The sequence below is a fragment of the Salvelinus fontinalis genome, unplaced genomic scaffold (assembly GCF_029448725.1).
Source record: "Salvelinus fontinalis isolate EN_2023a unplaced genomic scaffold, ASM2944872v1 scaffold_1719, whole genome shotgun sequence".
NCBI lineage: Eukaryota > Metazoa > Chordata > Actinopteri > Salmoniformes > Salmonidae > Salvelinus > Salvelinus fontinalis.
This window is the reverse complement of record NW_026601928.1, coordinates 1-18267: the sequence shown is the minus strand read 5'-3', so window position 1 is coordinate 18267 and position 18267 is coordinate 1. Positions and strand designations below refer to the sequence as shown.

At 45.2% G+C, this 18267-nt stretch overlaps 1 protein-coding gene across 1 annotated transcript in view; it reads right to left on the bottom strand.

Moving 5' to 3' along the window:
* LOC129849839 (voltage-dependent P/Q-type calcium channel subunit alpha-1A-like) overlaps window positions 1-18259 on the bottom strand; it is a 30011-nt gene extending 11752 nt beyond the window's left edge. The window contains exons 1-6 of the mRNA XM_055916578.1: window positions 17986-18259; window positions 13724-13838; window positions 12569-12676; window positions 6110-6216; window positions 1916-1995; window positions 1301-1436 (exon numbers count right to left, since the gene is read on the bottom strand). Coding sequence (XP_055772553.1) covers window positions 1301-1436; window positions 1916-1995; window positions 6110-6216; window positions 12569-12676; window positions 13724-13838; window positions 17986-18060 — 621 coding nt within the window. The 5' untranslated portion in view covers window positions 18061-18259. The remainder of the gene's footprint in view (window positions 1-1300; window positions 1437-1915; window positions 1996-6109; window positions 6217-12568; window positions 12677-13723; window positions 13839-17985) is intronic.
* Window positions 18260-18267: the final 8 nt, after the last annotated feature.

Sequence of the window (18267 nt, the reverse complement as noted above, 5' to 3'; positions counted from 1 at the left end):
GAGGAGGAGGAAGAGCTAGACTGCCGTTACAATAACAGCACTTACAGTTGACCAGAGCACCTCCAGCGGGGAAGAAATATGACGAACTGACTTCGAAAGGTGGCCTCCTATGACGGTGCCACATTGAAACCTCTTCAGTACGGGCCATTCTACTGCCAATGTTTGTCTATGGAGATTGCATGGCTGTGTGCTTGATTTTATACACCTGTCAGCAACGGTTTGGCTGAAATAGCCGCATCCACTAATTTGAAGAGGTGTTCACATACTTTTGTATATATATAGCATACTTCGATTCCTTTTTGAAAGCAGTACTGGGTTACTTTCAGACGAGTCCTGTGACACTTGTGGGTGTCGTAAAGGAAAATGGAGAATACCATCGTTTGGACGCTGTAGACGCTTTCGTGAGAAGACTGATTTTCGGGATGTCTCCTGGTCTGACAAACAGTGCTGTTCTGCCACTTTCCACCACAGATGCAGAAGGCCGACAAGGGCGTATCCGATGGATTGAGACGCAGCCAATACAAAAATATATCTCAATCTTAAACAGACGGATTTTGATAATATTATGTTATTTAGGGCTTGGGGGATGAGGGTTTGAGGGCTTGGGGGATGAGGGCTTGGGGGATGAGGGCTTGGAGGTTGTGGGCCTGGGGGCTGAGGGGGTCGATGGGTATGGGATGTGAATGGTGCGAGGGTTTAAGCAGGCATAGCCAATCAGGGCAGGTTATAGGGAAACCATCATGTTCACATTTTCCCAATAACTAACTCTAACTCCTGGGCCCTTCATGTAGATCTGAAAGGATTAGTAATGACTCAAAGCCATTAGATGAATGTGCTGTATTGCTTACACCTATACACCTTTCAGATCTGTCTAAGTGCCTATAGGGAGAGGAGCTGTAGGGACCATATGGAATTGGACAATAGGCAGGACTAAAACAGAGCCAGCGGTGACTCTGTGTACGAGTTGATTCAACAATGATGACCCTAAATATCCTGTAAGGAAAGAGCACCAGGACACTAGCTCTATATGAACCAGTCCAATGAAAATATGTTCAGACAACATGAAACATGAATAGCATGAAAGAAAATCACTATTTCATGTTTACTGGGAACCATTTATTAGTGTGTTCTTGTGTGCAATGACATACTGTACATGTTACATGCAAGTACTGTATTGATCTGTATTTGTGCGTATGCATGTGCGTGTATATACACTTATGAGTTATGTCTGTTGTCCAGGGATTCCTCTGGATGCTGGTGTGTGTGTGTGTGTGTTTGCGCACCTGTGTGTATGTGTTACCTGCGAGTTATGCCTGCTGTCCAGGCCATCCTCAGAGTGCTGTCCCTCAGGACTCCAGCTGCCTACTCTCTGGGACATCTCCTGAGCCCGCACTGTCACCCACGACTGGCTCTCTGGAACCCCCCCCTCCACCGGTCTACAACACACAGACAGTCAGACAGGCCCCTCACACACACACACACACACACCACCTCCCTCCACCGGTCTACAACACACACACACACCCAGTCAGACCCGGGACATATATACACACAGATAGGCAAACACAGGCACACGCATACATACACACAAGCCAGGCCCCATATACATCACCTTCATCAGACCCATGCATTCAGTGCTTGTATGAGGCTAACTGAATGCACTCATCCCCACAAACCAGCCTTTCTGAACACACTACACACGCACATACACACACAGGTCCTCTACACGTGAGGCGTGTCCGCCCAGCGTGTCGTCCTGCTCCTCCTTCTCGTGGATGACACTCCACCTGTGGAGCCACTACCCATCCTCCCTCTGGCTGCAGAGAAAGAGGGAGAGAGAAAACAGAGAGAGGGAGAGGACAGAGAGAGAGACCCAGAGAGAGAGTTGGGGGGGGGGGGACAGGGGTCTACTCACAGGCTGTTGACGGGGTCTGCCGGTTGGGTAGGAGGGAGGCTGAGAGGCCCGTCCTGGATGGGGGAGGGCGGCTCCACGCGCTGAAACAGTAATGTCGTTCGATTCTGTGTGAGATACAACATGGCCGCCGGCTTTAAGGTAGACATACAGGAAATGGGGAAGGTGGAGAAGAAAGTGAGTTCAGAGCAGGTCACAGCATCCAGGGGGAGGAAGGTCAGCAGGGGCTGACTGAGCCAGAGAGCATTCTGGGAGGGGAGTTGGAGTCCTGCTGTAAATGTGAGAATGGAAGGCTCATGCCAATGAATCATCTACTTCCAGGTCACCATGAATGAAGGGTATTAACCAGAGCCATAGCCACTGTATATGACCTACAGTATACAGTATCTAGCTATGGATTTGGAAGTGTTCCGTTGGATGCTACAAAGAGGTCTGGATTTGTCTGGCATTAATTAAGCTCTTTGTCTACAGTATTTTTTATTTGAACAGACAATTTGCATGTTGCTCATAGGAACACATCTCAAATGACACACTATTTCTGATTTTCACCTAGGCTTTGATTCAAAAGAAGTGCACTATAACATGAAAAGGGTGCCATTCAATACACAACCCATTCGACAGGATGGACAGTGTTTACCTCTCGACCTGATTGGATTTCAACCTTGACTTTTGAATCCCCATTTGACCTCAAGCAGCCAACTTATCACTATGGGCAACCAGGAAATGAGAGTTGGTGGGTGCAGTTTGAGCGAGTCCAACAATCCATTAGAGCAGTAGAACAGCAAGACCAGGGAGGGAATAAGGAAGAGTTGAACAAGGCAGAACATCAGTGCAAAACCAATGGACAGATCCATCAGGAAGAGAACATTCCAAGTCTCTGTTGAAAACAGACGTTGACACATAAGGAGAGGAGGGAGAATAGTCTGTAAATAATATAAACATGATGATAGAGAAAGGAAGACAGGAGGAGGATGAGAAAAGGAAAGAATAGAGGTAGAAGTCCATGTGAGCGAATATCGAGAGAGAAAGGGGACACAAGGAGGGATAGAGGAAGGATGACAAAGAGAGGAAGACGAGGACTGGGAGTAGACCTGTTGGGAACATACAGTACACTCTTAGAAAAAAGGGTTCCAAAGGGTTTTTTGGATGTCCCCATAGGAAAACCATATTTGGTTCCAGGAAGAACTGTTTTGGGTTCCAGGCAGAACCCTTTGTAGAAGGGGTCTACATAGAACCCAAAGGGGTTCTACCTGGAACCAAAAGGGTTATATCTGGAATCAAAAAGGGTTCATCAAATGGTTCTCCAATGGGGACAGCTTAAGAACTATTTTAGGTTCTGGATAGCACCTGTTTTTCTTAGTGTAGGTGAAATGCATGGTGGGAGTAAGTGTGTTCAAATAACCACATACAGTGTCATTCAGTTATTACACATCCACTTAAAACTGACAAACTGCTACTTTTATGTCCGTAAGATATCTGGGCAAAATGTTGTTGGGCCGCATTTGGTTTCCAGCTGTGGGCCATAAACCATGCAGGCAGTGGGCCACTCCTGGGACAGTATATACTTGCTAGCTGGAATGGATTATCAATGGTAAGTAGCTGTTTTGGTTTAAGGATTTCACAAGCCATGGAGGGTCAACGTTTAAAGTGGATGGATCACAAAGGTCCCAGGTCATACAAGGAAATAGCACACAAATATTTTTCCAAACAATATTTGTCCAATCATCATTTCTAAACACTTGGAACAGTTCTTGTCCGAATCTGAACCGTTCGAAGCAAGGATATTCCCAATCTCCAAGTCCCACACCTAGTCTCACATCATCACAAAGCACATGCTTATCTATGGCAGCAAGCTCTACCTGGAATCATGCAGGGAAGAAACTCTCATCACTGGGATAGATGCTATCCTTCACTATGTCTCTCCTTATCTAACACTATGGTAATAATACTGTCTGAGATGGTGCAAGGGGGAGGGAAGTCCACTCCTCTGCTCCTGTCCTTCTGTAAGCAAGTAGCAGCAGGGGTGGGGGTTGGGAAGGAGGGGAAGGGAGGTGGGGGTGCAAGGGGGAGGAGAGTGAGGGGCAGCTCAGTAAGAGGAGGTGTAGAGAGGGGTACAGGGGAGAGGGGAGAGGATGTGTAGGGGTAAAGGGTGGGAGAGCAGACATTGGCTGGAGAGCAGGATGGGCGACGATTGGATGAGGATGTTGCAGTGACATCATCAATTATCGCCATCGGGCTGTGAGCATGCTGAAGAGTCTGAAAGGTTTGATAGCATTCGTTGCCCAAGAAACTCCAGTGTGTGAGTGTTTGTGCTCTGTACATGTTTGTGGTCATGGGTAAGTACGCCTTGGGAGCATTAGAGTAAAAGCACAAGGACCAGCTGGGTGGTATGGTTGTGGTTGTGAATGAAGACCAAGCATATGACATGACTTGACTCTAAGTATTGGGTGACCAACTCTTGAGTCTTCTCAGCTTGTCTTATGAGTCTTCCATTGTACTTTGACAGGTGATAGAGGGTGGTTTCTACAGTTGTTTAGATGGTATCCTTCTTAGATATCTCCATCATTTTCCCGAGGAGTTCCTGTGACTTGTCCAATCAAACTATCCCCTGACTCATACTGTAGGTCCCATTCAACCAACTCTTCAAAAAGCCGCAACATCCTCATCCAATTGTCACCCATCCTGCTCTCCAGCCAATGTCTGCTCTCCCACCCTTTACCCCTACACATCCTCTCCCCTCTCCCCTGTACCCCTCTCTACACCTCCTCTTACTGAGCTGCCCCTCTCTACACCTCCTCTCTACACCTCCTCAATACAAATCTATACACATGGCTAAGGCAGGTTTGAGGTCAGTTTCTAAAGCTCAGACAGAGCCAGACTCTCTCAACTAACTCCTAGATCTTCCAATATCCTGCCTCTCTCACGCCCTTCACATCATGTGCCAGAGAAAAAGAGTTAAGATCATTGTTTAAACATTGAATTTAGTGACTATCCCTTCAAGACCAACCTCTTCCTTGTGCTATCCTACAAGGAAGGAATGCCAGAAGAGAAATGAAGTCATGAGGAATTGATATGGCTGAGAGTTGTGTATAGAGAGTGGTAGCAGGTGGCCATAGCAGAGCAGGGAAAGTGGCATGCTTAGAGTGCAGTGAGAGAGGAGAGGAGGAGTAGGACTCTGTCTGTAAAATAGGAAAGCGTGTATGTGTGTGCGTGAGAAATACAAATAAAACAAAATCAAACAATCTCTGTAATTTAAAACGTCATCTTTTACTTACACTTAAAATGTTTCTGTAACTGTGTTACGAATACTGCTACAACTTTAACGTTTTATCGTCAGTGGCTTCACATGTGACTACATAAACACAAGATCCATTGTATTGGTTGTATATGCATTCTCTCTGTCAACAGGGAATAGGGGGCTACAGTGCAATGCTACAGTCCAGGGTGTAGGGCAACAGTCCAAGGCCAGGGTGTGGCTAAAAGGCTTGGGAAGACTAGCATCATCATCATCATCATCATCACTAGCAGTGGATTCACAGCCAAGGAAAGGGAGGATAAAGAGGAACAGGCTTAGGTGAGGAATGTACATTAACATCGTACAGTCTTCGCCATCCAGAGCTGTGACAAAGACACCCAGCCCAAACCAATTCAAAGATGATCGAGAGGGTTCTGTATAGCAGAAAAGTGCCTCTTCTTTAGAAATAATTGTGATTCAGAATTATATAATTGTGCTTGAAATATAATCTGCTGGTTTTCTGTATAGATGCTCTAGCAATAATATAATATCATGTACAAATGTAATATAACATGAATGTAATATAACATGATATACTTTGTCCACCAGAGGGCCTCACAGAGTTTTATACCGACTAACTGCAGAGATAGATAGAAAGGAAGGGAGGATGGAAGAACACAGAGAGGCAAGACTAGAGTGGGTAAACCCAATGGCAGTGGTCCTCTAACCTTTGACCTCTAACCTTTAGCCAGGTGAGGTCAATGATAACAAGTGACCTTACAATAACGTAGTAAGTAAATGCTATAGTAAGACTGTGGGTGGGCGTGGTTATGGGTTGTCACAGCTCCGCATTGACCCCTGTACTAACAGCACAGCAGTATTTCTAGTCAGTCTGACTCTGCCCTCAGTCAGTCTGCGTTGTCTGAAGGTTTGGGGATGGTTCCTAGGGACAGTAGTTGTACCTGCTCCGCCTCTAGCCGCGCCTGAGAGCGCTTGGCCTTGCTCTGCCTGTAGTACTCCATGATCATCATGGCAGCGTAGATCTTCCCCACCGTCAGGTCTGTTGCTGCTGAGAGAGGGACAAGTTACCCTGCACGATTAGACCACTACGTATGGGACCCTGAGCGAGAGGGATGGGAGTAGAGGAGACGAGGCACGCAGAGAGAGAGACAAACTCACACAGACAAATACACACATATACACGAACACAGAGCTGATAGTCTTTTCACAAACAGACTCGGACTAAAAAATGATCATGTGTCACATTTTCTCTTTCTCTGTTTAACTGTAGTCTTTTTTTCTCTGTAGTCTTTCTTTCTCTGTTTACCTGTAGTCTTTCTTTCTCTGTTTACCTGTAGTCTTTCTTTCTATGTTTACCTGTAGTCTTTCTTTCTCGGTTTAACTGTAGTCTTTCTTTCTCTGTTTACCTGTAGTCTTTCTTTCTCGGTTTAACTGTAGTCTTTCTTTCTCTGTTTACCTGTAGTCTTTCTTTCTCTGTTTACCTGTAGTCTTTCTTTCTCTGTTTACCTGTAGTCTTTCTTTCTCTGTTTACCTGTAGTCTTTCTTTCTCTGTTTACCTGTAGTCTTTCTTTCTCTGTTTACCTGTAGTCTTTCTTTCTCTGTTTACCCGTAGTCTTTCTTTCTCGGTTTACCCGTAGTCTTTCTTTCTATGTTTACCTGTAGTCTTTCTTTCTCTGTTTACCTGTAGTCTTTCTTTCTCGGTTTACCTGTAGTCTTTCTTTCTCGGTTTACCTGTAGTCTTTCTTTCTCGGTTTACCTGTAGTCTTTCTTTCTATGTTTACCTGTAGTCTTTCTTTCTCGGTTTAACTGTAGTCTTTCTTTCTCTGTTTACCTGTAGTCTTTCTTTCTCGGTTTAACTGTAGTCTTTCTTTCTCTGTTTACCTGTAGTCTTTCTTTCTCTGTTTACCTGTAGTCTTTCTTTCTCTGTTTACCTGTAGTCTTTCTTTCTCTGTTTACCTGTAGTCTTTCTTTCTCTGTTTACCTGTAGTCTTTCTTTCTCTGTTTACCTGTAGTCTTTCTTTCTCTGTTTACCTGTAGTCTTTCTTTCTCTGTTTACCTGTAGTCTTTCTTTCTCTGTTTAACTGTAGTCTTTCTTTCTCTGTTTACCTGTAGTCTTTCTTTCTCTGTTTACCTGTAGTCTTTCTTTCTCTGTTTACCTGTAGTCTTTCTTTCTCTGTTTACCTGTAGTCTTTCTTTCTCTGTTTACCTGTAGTCTTTCTTTCTCTGTTTACCTGTAGTCTTTCTTTCTCTGTTTACCTGTAGTCTTTCTTTCTCTGTTTACCTGTAGTCTTTCTTTCTCTGTTTACCTGTAGTCTTTCTTTCTCTGTTTACCTGTAGTCTTTCTTTCTCTGTTTACCTGTAGTCTTTCTTTCTCTGTTTACCTGTAGTCTTTCTTTCTCTGTTTACCTGTAGTCTTTCTTTCTCTGTTTACCTGTAGTCTTTCTTTCTCTGTTTACCTGTAGTCTTTCTTTCTCTGTTTACCTGTAGTCTTTCTTTCTCTGTTTACCTGTAGTCTTTCTTTCTCTGTTTACCTGTAGTCTTTCTTTCTTTGCATCTTTTCTGTATTTCTACTGACTGGTGGTCTTCAATCAGAAGACAAGACTCAAGACCACTTCATTGTGTAGATGGGGGACCTGGTAGAGGACTGGACAGTACCAACAGAACTACTGGGGCTGCTTTGATGCTGTTTTGGCATTCTGATGCAGGACCGATGGTTCCCCCTTTACTTCTCAATAGAAGGTGGACATGTTGTACTTAGTTCAATTTGGACCTTGTACTTTGTTATCTCCAAACAGATAAACAAAACAGAGCTTCAGAAGAGAAAAAAAGTGATAACAGTCTTTGAAAGAGAGTCATTTCCAGGTGTCAACAGCAGAGCACATCTTCACAATAAAAGGGCCTAAAGTCCAGTTCAAAAAAGTGTGTTCACAAGCATTATGCTATTGGCCATTTCTGTACACCGTTCACCAGCATGCTAAATTGCCACACATTTTATTTCAATTTGGTTTGAGCGTTATTAGCAGGAAACAGAAGCCTGTGCATTCTGATAAAATTTGGTACAATTAGCAATATGGTGAGTAGCTATAATGCACCTGACCAAGATGCCTTTACCTATACTTTAAATCATAATTACTTTCATATAATATACAGCTAATATCTATATAGCAACTAGTGCTTTGGCACTTGTGCATTCCTTCTAGTCCCGTATGTATTTCTCCGACATGCATAGCAGCCAGTGTTCTGACCTACAGTAGTACTGTATGAACTAAACCCCTGGAGTGTTCTGACCTACAGTAGTACTGTATAAACTAAACCCCTGGAGTGTTCTGACCTACTGTAGTACTGTATAAACTAAACCCCTGGAGTGTTCTGACCTACAGTAGCACTGTATGAACTAAACACCTGGAGTGTTCTGACCTACAGTAGTACTGTATGAACTAACCCCCTGGAGTGTTCTGACCTACAGTAGTACTGTATGAACTAAACCCCTAGAGTGTTCTGACCTACTGTAGTACTGTATGAACTAAACCCCTGGAGTGTTCTGACCTACTGTAGTACTGTATGAACTAAACCCTAGGAGTGTTCTGACCTACAGTAGTACTGTATGAACTAACCCCCTGGAGTGTTCTGACCTACAGTAGTACTGTATGAACTAAACCCCTGGAGTGTTCTGACCTACAGTAGTACTGTATGAACTAAACACCTGAAGTGTTCTGACCTACAGTAGTACTGTATGAACTAACCCCCTGGAGTGTTCTGACCTACAGTAGCACTGTATGAACTAAACCCCTGGAGTGTTCTGACCTACAGTAGTACTGTATGAACTAAACCCCTGGAGTGGTCTGACCTACAGTAGTACTGTATGAACTAAACCCTTGGAGTGTTCTGACCTACAGTAGCACTGTATGAACTAAACCCCTGGAGTGTTCTGACCTACTGTAGTACTGTATAAACTAAACCCCTGGAGTGTTCTGACCTACAGTAGCACTGTATGAACTAAACACCTGGAGTGTTCTGACCTACAGTAGTACTGTATGAACTAACCCCCTGGAGTGTTCTGACCTACAGTAGTACTGTATGAACTAAACCCCTAGAGTGTTCTGACCTACTGTAGTACTGTATGAACTAAACCCCTGGAGTGTTCTGACCTACTGTAGTACTGTATGAACTAAACCCTTGGAGTGTTCTGACCTACAGTAGTACTGTATGAACTAACCCCCTGGAGTGTTCTGACCTACAGTAGTACTGTATGAACTAAACCCCTGGAGTGTTCTGACCTACAGTAGTACTGTATGAACTAAACACCTGGAGTTTTCTGACCTACTGTAGTACTGTATGAACTAAACCCCTGGAGTGTTCTGACCTACAGTAGTACTGTATGAACTAACCCCCTGGAGTGTTCTGACCTACAGTAGCACTGTATGAACTAAACCCCTGGAGTGTTCTGACCTACTGTAGCACTGTATGAACTAAACCCCTGGAGTGTTCTGACCTACAGTAGCACTGTATTAACTAAACCCCTGGAGTGTTCTGACCTACAGTAGCACTGTATGAACTAAACACCTGGAGTGTTCTGACCTACAGTAGTACTGCATGAACTAACCCCCTGGAGTGTTCTGACCTACTGTAGCACTGTATTAACTAACCCCCTGGAGTGTTCTGACCTACAGTAGTACTGTATAAACTAAAGCCCTGGAGTGTTCTGACCTACAGTAGCACTGTATGAACTAAACACCTGAAGTGTTCTGACCTACAGTAGTACTGTATGAACTAACCCCTGGAGTGTTCTGACCTACAGAAGTACTGTATGAACTAAACCCCTAGAGTGTTCTGACCTACAGTAGTACTGTATGAACTAAACCCCTGGAGTGTTCTGACCTACAGTAGTACTGAATGAACTAAACCCCTGGAGTGTTCTGACCTACAGTAGCACTGTATGAACTAAACCCCTGGAGTGTTCTGACCTACAGTAGCACTGTATGAACTAAACCCCTGGAGTGTTCTGACCTACAGTAGTACTGTATGAACTAAACCCCTGGAGTGTTCTGACCTACAGTAGCACTGTATGAACTAAACCCCTGGAGTGTTCTGACCTACAGTAGTACTGTATAAACTAAACCCCTGGAGTGTTCTGACCTACAGTAGCACTGTATTAACTAAACCCCTGGAGTGTTCTGACCTACTGTAGTACTGTATGAACTAAACCCCTGGAGTGTTCTGACCTACAGTAGTACTGTATGAACTAAACCCCTGGAGTGTTCTGACCTACAGTAGTACTGTATGAACTAAAACCCTGGAGTGTTCTGACCTACAGTAGTACTGTATGAACTAAACCCCTGGAGTGTTCTGACCTACAGTAGTACTGTATGAACTAACCCCCTGGAGTGTTCTGACCTACAGTAGTACTGTATGAACTAACCCCCTGGAGTGTTCTGACCTACAGTAGCACTGTATGAACTAAACCCCTGGAGTGTTCTGACCTACTGTAGCACTGTATGAACTAAACCCCTGGAGTGTTCTGACCTACAGTAGCACTGTATTAACTAAACCCCTGGAGTGTTCTGACCTACAGTAGCACTGTATGAACTAAACACCTGGAGTGTTCTGACCTACAGTAGTACTGCATGAACTAACCCCCTGGAGTGTTCTGACCTACTGTAGCACTGTATTAACTAACCCCCTGGAGTGTTCTGACCTACAGTAGTACTGTATAAACTAAAGCCCTGGAGTGTTCTGACCTACAGTAGCACTGTATGAACTAAACACCTGAAGTGTTCTGACCTACAGTAGTACTGTATGAACTAACCCCTGGAGTGTTCTGACCTACAGAAGTACTGTATGAACTAAACCCCTAGAGTGTTCTGACCTACAGTAGTACTGTATGAACTAAACCCCTGGAGTGTTCTGACCTACAGTAGTACTGAATGAACTAAACCCCTGGAGTGTTCTGACCTACAGTAGCACTGTATGAACTAAACCCCTGGAGTGTTCTGACCTACAGTAGCACTGTATGAACTAAACCCCTGGAGTGTTCTGACCTACAGTAGTACTGTATGAACTAAACCCCTGGAGTGTTCTGACCTACAGTAGCACTGTATGAACTAAACCCCTGGAGTGTTCTGACCTACAGTAGTACTGTATAAACTAAACCCCTGGAGTGTTCTGACCTACAGTAGCACTGTATTAACTAAACCCCTGGAGTGTTCTGACCTACTGTAGTACTGTATGAACTAAACCCCTGGAGTGTTCTGACCTACAGTAGTACTGTATGAACTAAACCCCTGGAGTGTTCTGACCTACAGTAGTACTGTATGAACTAAAACCCTGGAGTGTTCTGACCTACAGTAGTACTGTATGAACTAAACCCCTGGAGTGTTCTGACCTACAGTAGTACTGTATGAACTAACCCCCTGGAGTGTTCTGACCTACAGTAGTACTGTATGAACGAAACCCATAGAGTGTTCTGACCTACAGTAGTACTGTATAAACTAAACCCCTGGAGTGTTCTGGCCTACAGTAGTACTGTATGAACTAAACCCCTAGAGTGTTCTGACCTACAGTAGTACTGTATAAACTAAACCCCTGGAGTGTTCTGACCTACAGTAGCACTGTATGAACTAAACCCCTGGAGTGTTCTGACCTACAGTAGTACTGTATGAACTAAACCCCTGGAGTGAAAAGACTACTATAGAGAGTTGGTCTATAGAGAGGCACCCCCTGATCTCAGGCACAGAGCTGGGCAGACAGCCTGCTGGTATTGGATCCGGTGGAGGTGTGATGTTGGGCCTACAGAACAGGCCTGGAATCAGTGGAATGGGCTGTTGGAAGTATTGTATTGGGACTTTAGGATGAGGCCTGCTGTGTACAGTTGTTAGGTTGGGTGGAGGTGTGGTATGGGTGCAAGAAAAGAGGTCTATATGGGTGTGTGGGGACTGGGGCTGGGGGATAGTGGATGGGGTACATGGCCTGCTGTAGGGAAATGGGGCTAGGGCTGGTGGAGGTGTATGGAGGCTGGAGGTCTAAAATTAGGTGTGTCGTCTTCGAGGATATGACTGGTGGGAATCATGGGTGTGTGTGTTGGTATGTGTCTATATGTACATAAAAAGTGTGTGTGTGTGTGAGTGTGAGTGTGAGTGTGGGTGTGGGTGTGGGTGTGGGCGTGTGTGTGTGTGTGTGTGTGTGTGTGTGTGTGTGTGTGTGTGTGTGTGTGTGTGTGTGTGTGTGTGTGTGTGTGTGTGTGTGTGTGTGTGTGTGGGTGTGTGTGTGTGTAGGGAGCTGTGCCTGCTGTATCAGAGGGTGCAGCAGTGAAGGAGACTGATTGAGAGAAGCTGTCCTCGGGTGGCATGAAGAAGTAGACAGACACTGGCATCGCGTCGCGGTCCAAACACACTGCAACTTACACTTATGTGGCGTGACTAAGAGGTCCAGGGTCTTCTGGGAGAGATTGGGCCAAATCGCCATCATCTCTTTCCTCAGCTCTGCATCCATCTGGTGTTTGTCCACACCTCCTACACACACACAATGACACACACACACAAGCAGGCACACACACACACACACATGCACCAGTGTATACACACACATATAATAGCAACACACACACATAAACACACACATTCACATCGATACAAATACACAGCAGAGCCATAGGGGTGTAAGAATTGACGCACAGACATGAAAACACACACAAGCACACAGACATGAAAACACACACAAGCACACAGACATGAAAACACACACAAGCACACAGACATGAAAACACACACAAGCACACAGACATGAAAACACACAGACATGAAAACACACACAAGTACACAGACATGAAAACACACACAAGCACACAGACATGAAAACACACAGACATGAAAACACACACAAGCACACAGACATGAAAACACACACAAGCACACAGACATGAAAACACACACAAGCACACAGACATGAAAACACACAGACATGAAAACACACACAAGTACACAGACATGAAAACACACACAAGCACACAGACATGAAAACACACAGACATGAAAACACACAGGCATGAAAACACACACAAGCACACAGACACAAGAGAATGTGTTTGTTAATAGAGGTGAGCTTTGACTCCCAGTTTAAATGTATAGTGTGGATGAGCCATGTAACACAGAGACATGGGGATTAAACAGTATGTCTGGCCATCTTCACTTTAATTGGGCCAACCAAATAGAGTGAGACTCAATTACATTGAAACTATGATTGTTATTTCACAAGAACTCTACAAAGTCTACAAAAAAAGAACTGTAGCCTATTTGAAACCCTATTACACTGACAGTATGGCTGGTGGTACACATTAAATTCTATTGGTTAATAAGAACCATACAAACTCTATAGAAAAAGAGCTGTACTTAGGACACCGTGGGAGAAGCAGAGGGACCGATGTAGGTGTCAGGGACAGCAGGGTACACACGATACACAACCACCTTACAGTAGCAGACTGCCCCGCTCTGTTCTAGGGAAGACAAGAAACAGGGAGAAGAGATGGTGAAAAAGGCAAGCAGGAAAGAGGGGTTCCAAACCTTCCGTACCCTTGGCGATCTTGATGTCCAGCGCCGTGCGGATCAGGGCCATCAGGGTGGAGTTGAAGTGGACTGAGTTGTCGTCGGCGACCGGGAGGTCCATCCGCAGCAGCCTCTGTTGGAAAGAGCCAACCGGGGGAAGGTGGGTGAGTAAAAAGGGTGTTCCCCCCAGGAAGTGGAGGTATAGGTGTGTTCTGAACCTCCAGGTGAGGAGACAGGGAAAGGGGGTTGGGGAGAGGGGGGGGTGAGGGGGAAGGGGAGGAAAGGGAGCTCTGTCATTTTTTGTAGCAGTTTCTATGAGTCTGTCTGTCTATCTGTACGTCTGTCTGTCAACTATACAATGTGTTATTGGCACTGCTATACCAGTTTGGCAGCTGAGTTGTTATTAGGTACTGTCAGTACCAGAAAGATGTAAACATTGATATTTCAGTCATTTGATCCTTTCATGGCGGTGGCAAATGATACCATTATTTCTTTACAGCCTGTGAGAGCCAAAGGGTTAAAAAGGTTAACATTACACTTCCACTACGGATTACTATGAGTTGGTTGGTTCCTCTTGTGGGTGTTACCTTGTTCATGTCTGTACACAGATATGAATAACTGTCCTTGTTGTGTTACTTAGGAGGACCTCACAGGTTCAGTAGTGTCACAGCATTATTTATGCCTTCTCTGATAGAGGGTGTAGGATGAAGTTAGACTCTGATCCAATGTCAGCTTTGTGCGTTTTCCCCTTGAATGGTTTAGTTCAGGATTATGGGATATTAATCTGATTCTAGATCAGTAAGAGCAGACAGCTGGCTGCCACTAACAGAGCTCCCCGTAGTGGATTGGAGATTCACAGAGTTCAACAGAGACCAGGCCATAAAGCGATAAACCAAAACTGAGGGACAGGGGGAGGGGAACGTCATCGTTTTCATTTATCCTTTATCCACCTTCTGGTCTTGTCAATATAAGAGAAATGGACACGAGACAACACACACACACATGCACAGACAACACACACAGACAACGTGACGTTAGTGTGTGAGAGACAGGCTCGCAGTAACCGTTGTCACGGCGACATCCCAGACATGCAGCAAGACCATGCCAACCACTCTGCTCTGCTCCCCTACCCCAAAACCCTGTGACACATACCCCATCCTCCCCTGTCCCCCCCATGCAACATGCGGTGCACACATAATGCTTCACAGGACAAGCAGCGGCACAGCCGTACACAGAAACCGTCCTCTGTGTGGTTTAATAAAGAATAATGTTTATCTGTTTGGGTTTAGTAGTGGTTACTGGCAGGAGGATATGACATCATTGAAACTACATGTGCTACATTTATAGGAGATATTAGATGAAGGGCTGTTGTTGTCATACAGAGACAATAGAGCTGTAAAGCTCTATTCAAATCCTCTGATCTCTCAGTAAATAATGGGTGCAGGGCCTGACAGGGTTAATAGGTGAGTGTGAGAACAGAATTCAGCCTATCAAGGTAATCTAAGAAAATCAAGATGGCCGCCGCGGCAACCATTTTTGAAAAGGTAAGATGGGCTGAGGTTCTAGGTTAGGCTGCCTTAGGCCTGAGGAGGGCTATACAATAAGTGTTCGTGGGTGGGGAAAATACATCTCGTTATAAGAAAATAATTGAAAAGAGAGGGGGGGGGTTGGTTGTGAGTGGCGTTTTAGAGACCGTTTTCACAAGCAAAAGAAGGGAGAAGTTGGAGGATGAGAAGAGGTTTGAGGATGAGAGAGAAAAAAAGACGTCAGAGAGATTAACAGCGAGTGATAAGAAAAAGAGGTTGAAAGTGATAGAATAAAAGAAAGATCTACCACCACACAAGCTGGTCGAGTCTGTAACACAGCATCCTGCCTGAAGACTACTGTCTGTCTGTCTCTACAGAACAGAGAAGAGTGGGGGTGACAATTTAACACTACACATACAGTGGACATTTTTCTGTGGGTCAGAGGTGAAGGTCAAGTTTGTGGGTTTTGACCTCTCTCATTGGGCTGGTAGGTAGTGATGGTGGGTGGGGAATAGGGGACAGGTGAAGGGCAAGAATGGGGGTCTGTGGGTTTTTAATGTCAAACTAAGGTCATCACCTACAGATGACAGTTTACACAGGGAAAGGGGAGAGAGGTATTTTCAAAGACTGGACTGTTGCTATGGTTACCCCCAGACACAGTAGGTGGAGGTGGTGGGGGATGGAAGGTTAGAGGTCAAAATCTGAAGGAGGGGTTATCTTACAGGGGACACTTCAGGAGGGAGGCTGTTAGGACTGAGGGACAAAACGGAGGGAGGAGAAAAAGGGAGAGAAAAGAGAGGATAAAGCAGAGAGGTGAGGCAGGGGAGGAGAGATGAGCTGAGCTGATAGGAATGAATGAACAGAGGACAGAAAGGCAGAGAGATGCAGATATGCAGAGAAAGAGATGGAGAGAGAGAGGCAGGGAGAAATATAAGGAGAAATAGAAAGATGGAGAAATGGCAAAGTGAAGAATAGAAAGAGAGAGAGAGAGACGCGGAGAGAGGGATGCTAGAGATCGAGGTAGAGGTAAAGATTAGCAGAGATGCAGGTAGGGGGAGCAGCTGGGAGGATAAGGAAGGTTTGAGGGACAGTAAGTCCTGGCGGTAGAGAGATCTTCTGTTACTACAGACTGTTCTGCTTGCTGCCCCTGAGGCTCACAGCGATCTGCCTACGAAGGGACACGTGTGTGTCATAATGGTGTCATAATGTGTCGTAATGGTATCATAAGAGTGCCATAATGTGTTGTAAGGATATAATAGAGGGTATGAGGTATATTAGAGCAGTGGTCACTACCATCCCTGGTCTGAGAGAGAGGGTGTGCAGGACAGGTTTCTGTCCCTGATTCTGTTGGTCAGCTAATCAGCAAGACCTTGATTAGTTGAATCAGAGAACTGTTAATTCTCCAGGACCAGGGTTGGTGACAACCAAATTAGTTTGGTATATGAGTGTGTGTTAGAATATCTGAAGGATTTCACAGGTATATAAGGGTATTTAACAGACATGAGTGTGTGTCGGTGTGTGTGTGACTGTGTATGACAGTGTGTGAGAGAGGTAATGGTGGTGGGGGTGAAGGGGCAGGCATGTGAGTGGCGGGTTAGGAGGAGGGGAGGAGACAGCATGTGAAGAGGAGGGGGACTGGAAACAGAGTAGAACTGCATTGACAGAAGAACGGGGACTGGTGGAAAAGATTCACTTGCAGATTTTACTGCAGGGACGAAGAGATTCTACTACAAAAAAGAGGCTAGACGTTATTCTGTGGCAATGATAACAGTTAACTGGTTAGCAAACTACACAACCAACTAGATAGACAACAAACTATAATCCACCTAAGGGGACCTTTCAGCTCTCTGTCCTCTACCCATAAAATACATCCTGATTTGTATATGTTGGACTACTGTACACTAAAGACAGAGACCTGCTCCTCTATGTATGTGTATGTGTGTGTGTGTGTGTGTGTGTGCCTGTGCGTGTGTGTGTGTGTTTGCAGTAGCGCCATCCACAGGACGGAGAGACTCAGAGGACAGAAGTCTTACGGACCTTCCAAGCCCGGCTGCACACGCATACTGGTGTGTGTGTATATATGTGTTTTTGTCTGTTTATGTGTGTGTAGCTGTGTGCATAGACTATTTTGCCAGCTTGGCCAAACATTTATATATATTTTTGTATAAATAGATTTCTTTAATATTTTTCCACTAGTATACATTAAAGAGGTCACTAATGTACACACCTGTATAGAGTCAACATGGAAGTTTGAGACCCCCTGAAGTTTACTTTAGCCAAAGCTCCTATAGTTACCACAGCTGATTGGTGTATTCTATTCCACTATGCACTCTATTCGGATTCTTGTAAAGCTTTGACTGGCAAAAACAAGGTGTGGGTGTATGTGTTTGATAATACGTTTGTTTAGAGATGTGTGTGTGTTTCCGTCAGTATACACGGTGCAAAAGAGCTGAGAAGTTCCCTCCATTCACCCCTTCCTGTGGATAAACCTGTCTGACCTTTGTCCCTTGACCCTAACCCCCCCGCCCCTCACCCCTAAACCCCCAAACCCCTACCCTCCATCCCTCCTCCCCATTCCCCACAACGACATCAGCGCTCCCCTCCATCAAATAACAAAAGAGCAGAAAAAAATGGAGATAAAGCAAAATATCAGAAACAAAATGTATATAGAAGAAGAAGAATACAGCAACACTACGGATACACAGTAACGCGGAGGAGGAGGCACTAAGCCCCCTGGTTCTAGGGGGTCCTGACCTTGTAGGCCACCCGTGCCGGGCACCTGTTCCCCAGGCCTAGCGGAGGGCTCATATGCCTGAGCATGTCATACATATCCCTGCAACTGATCCTGCCACTGCATGTCAGCGCAGCACAGCCACCGCCCCCCACAGCCACAGCCAGAACAGCCACAGCCAACCACAGCCAACCAGGGAGAGGGCAGAGAGAATAAGAGAAGAGAGCAGGGGTGGGAGAAGGGTAGAGAGAGAAGGAGAAGAGGGAGGGAGAGAGAGCAAGAGAGAGCGAGGGAGAAAGAGAGAG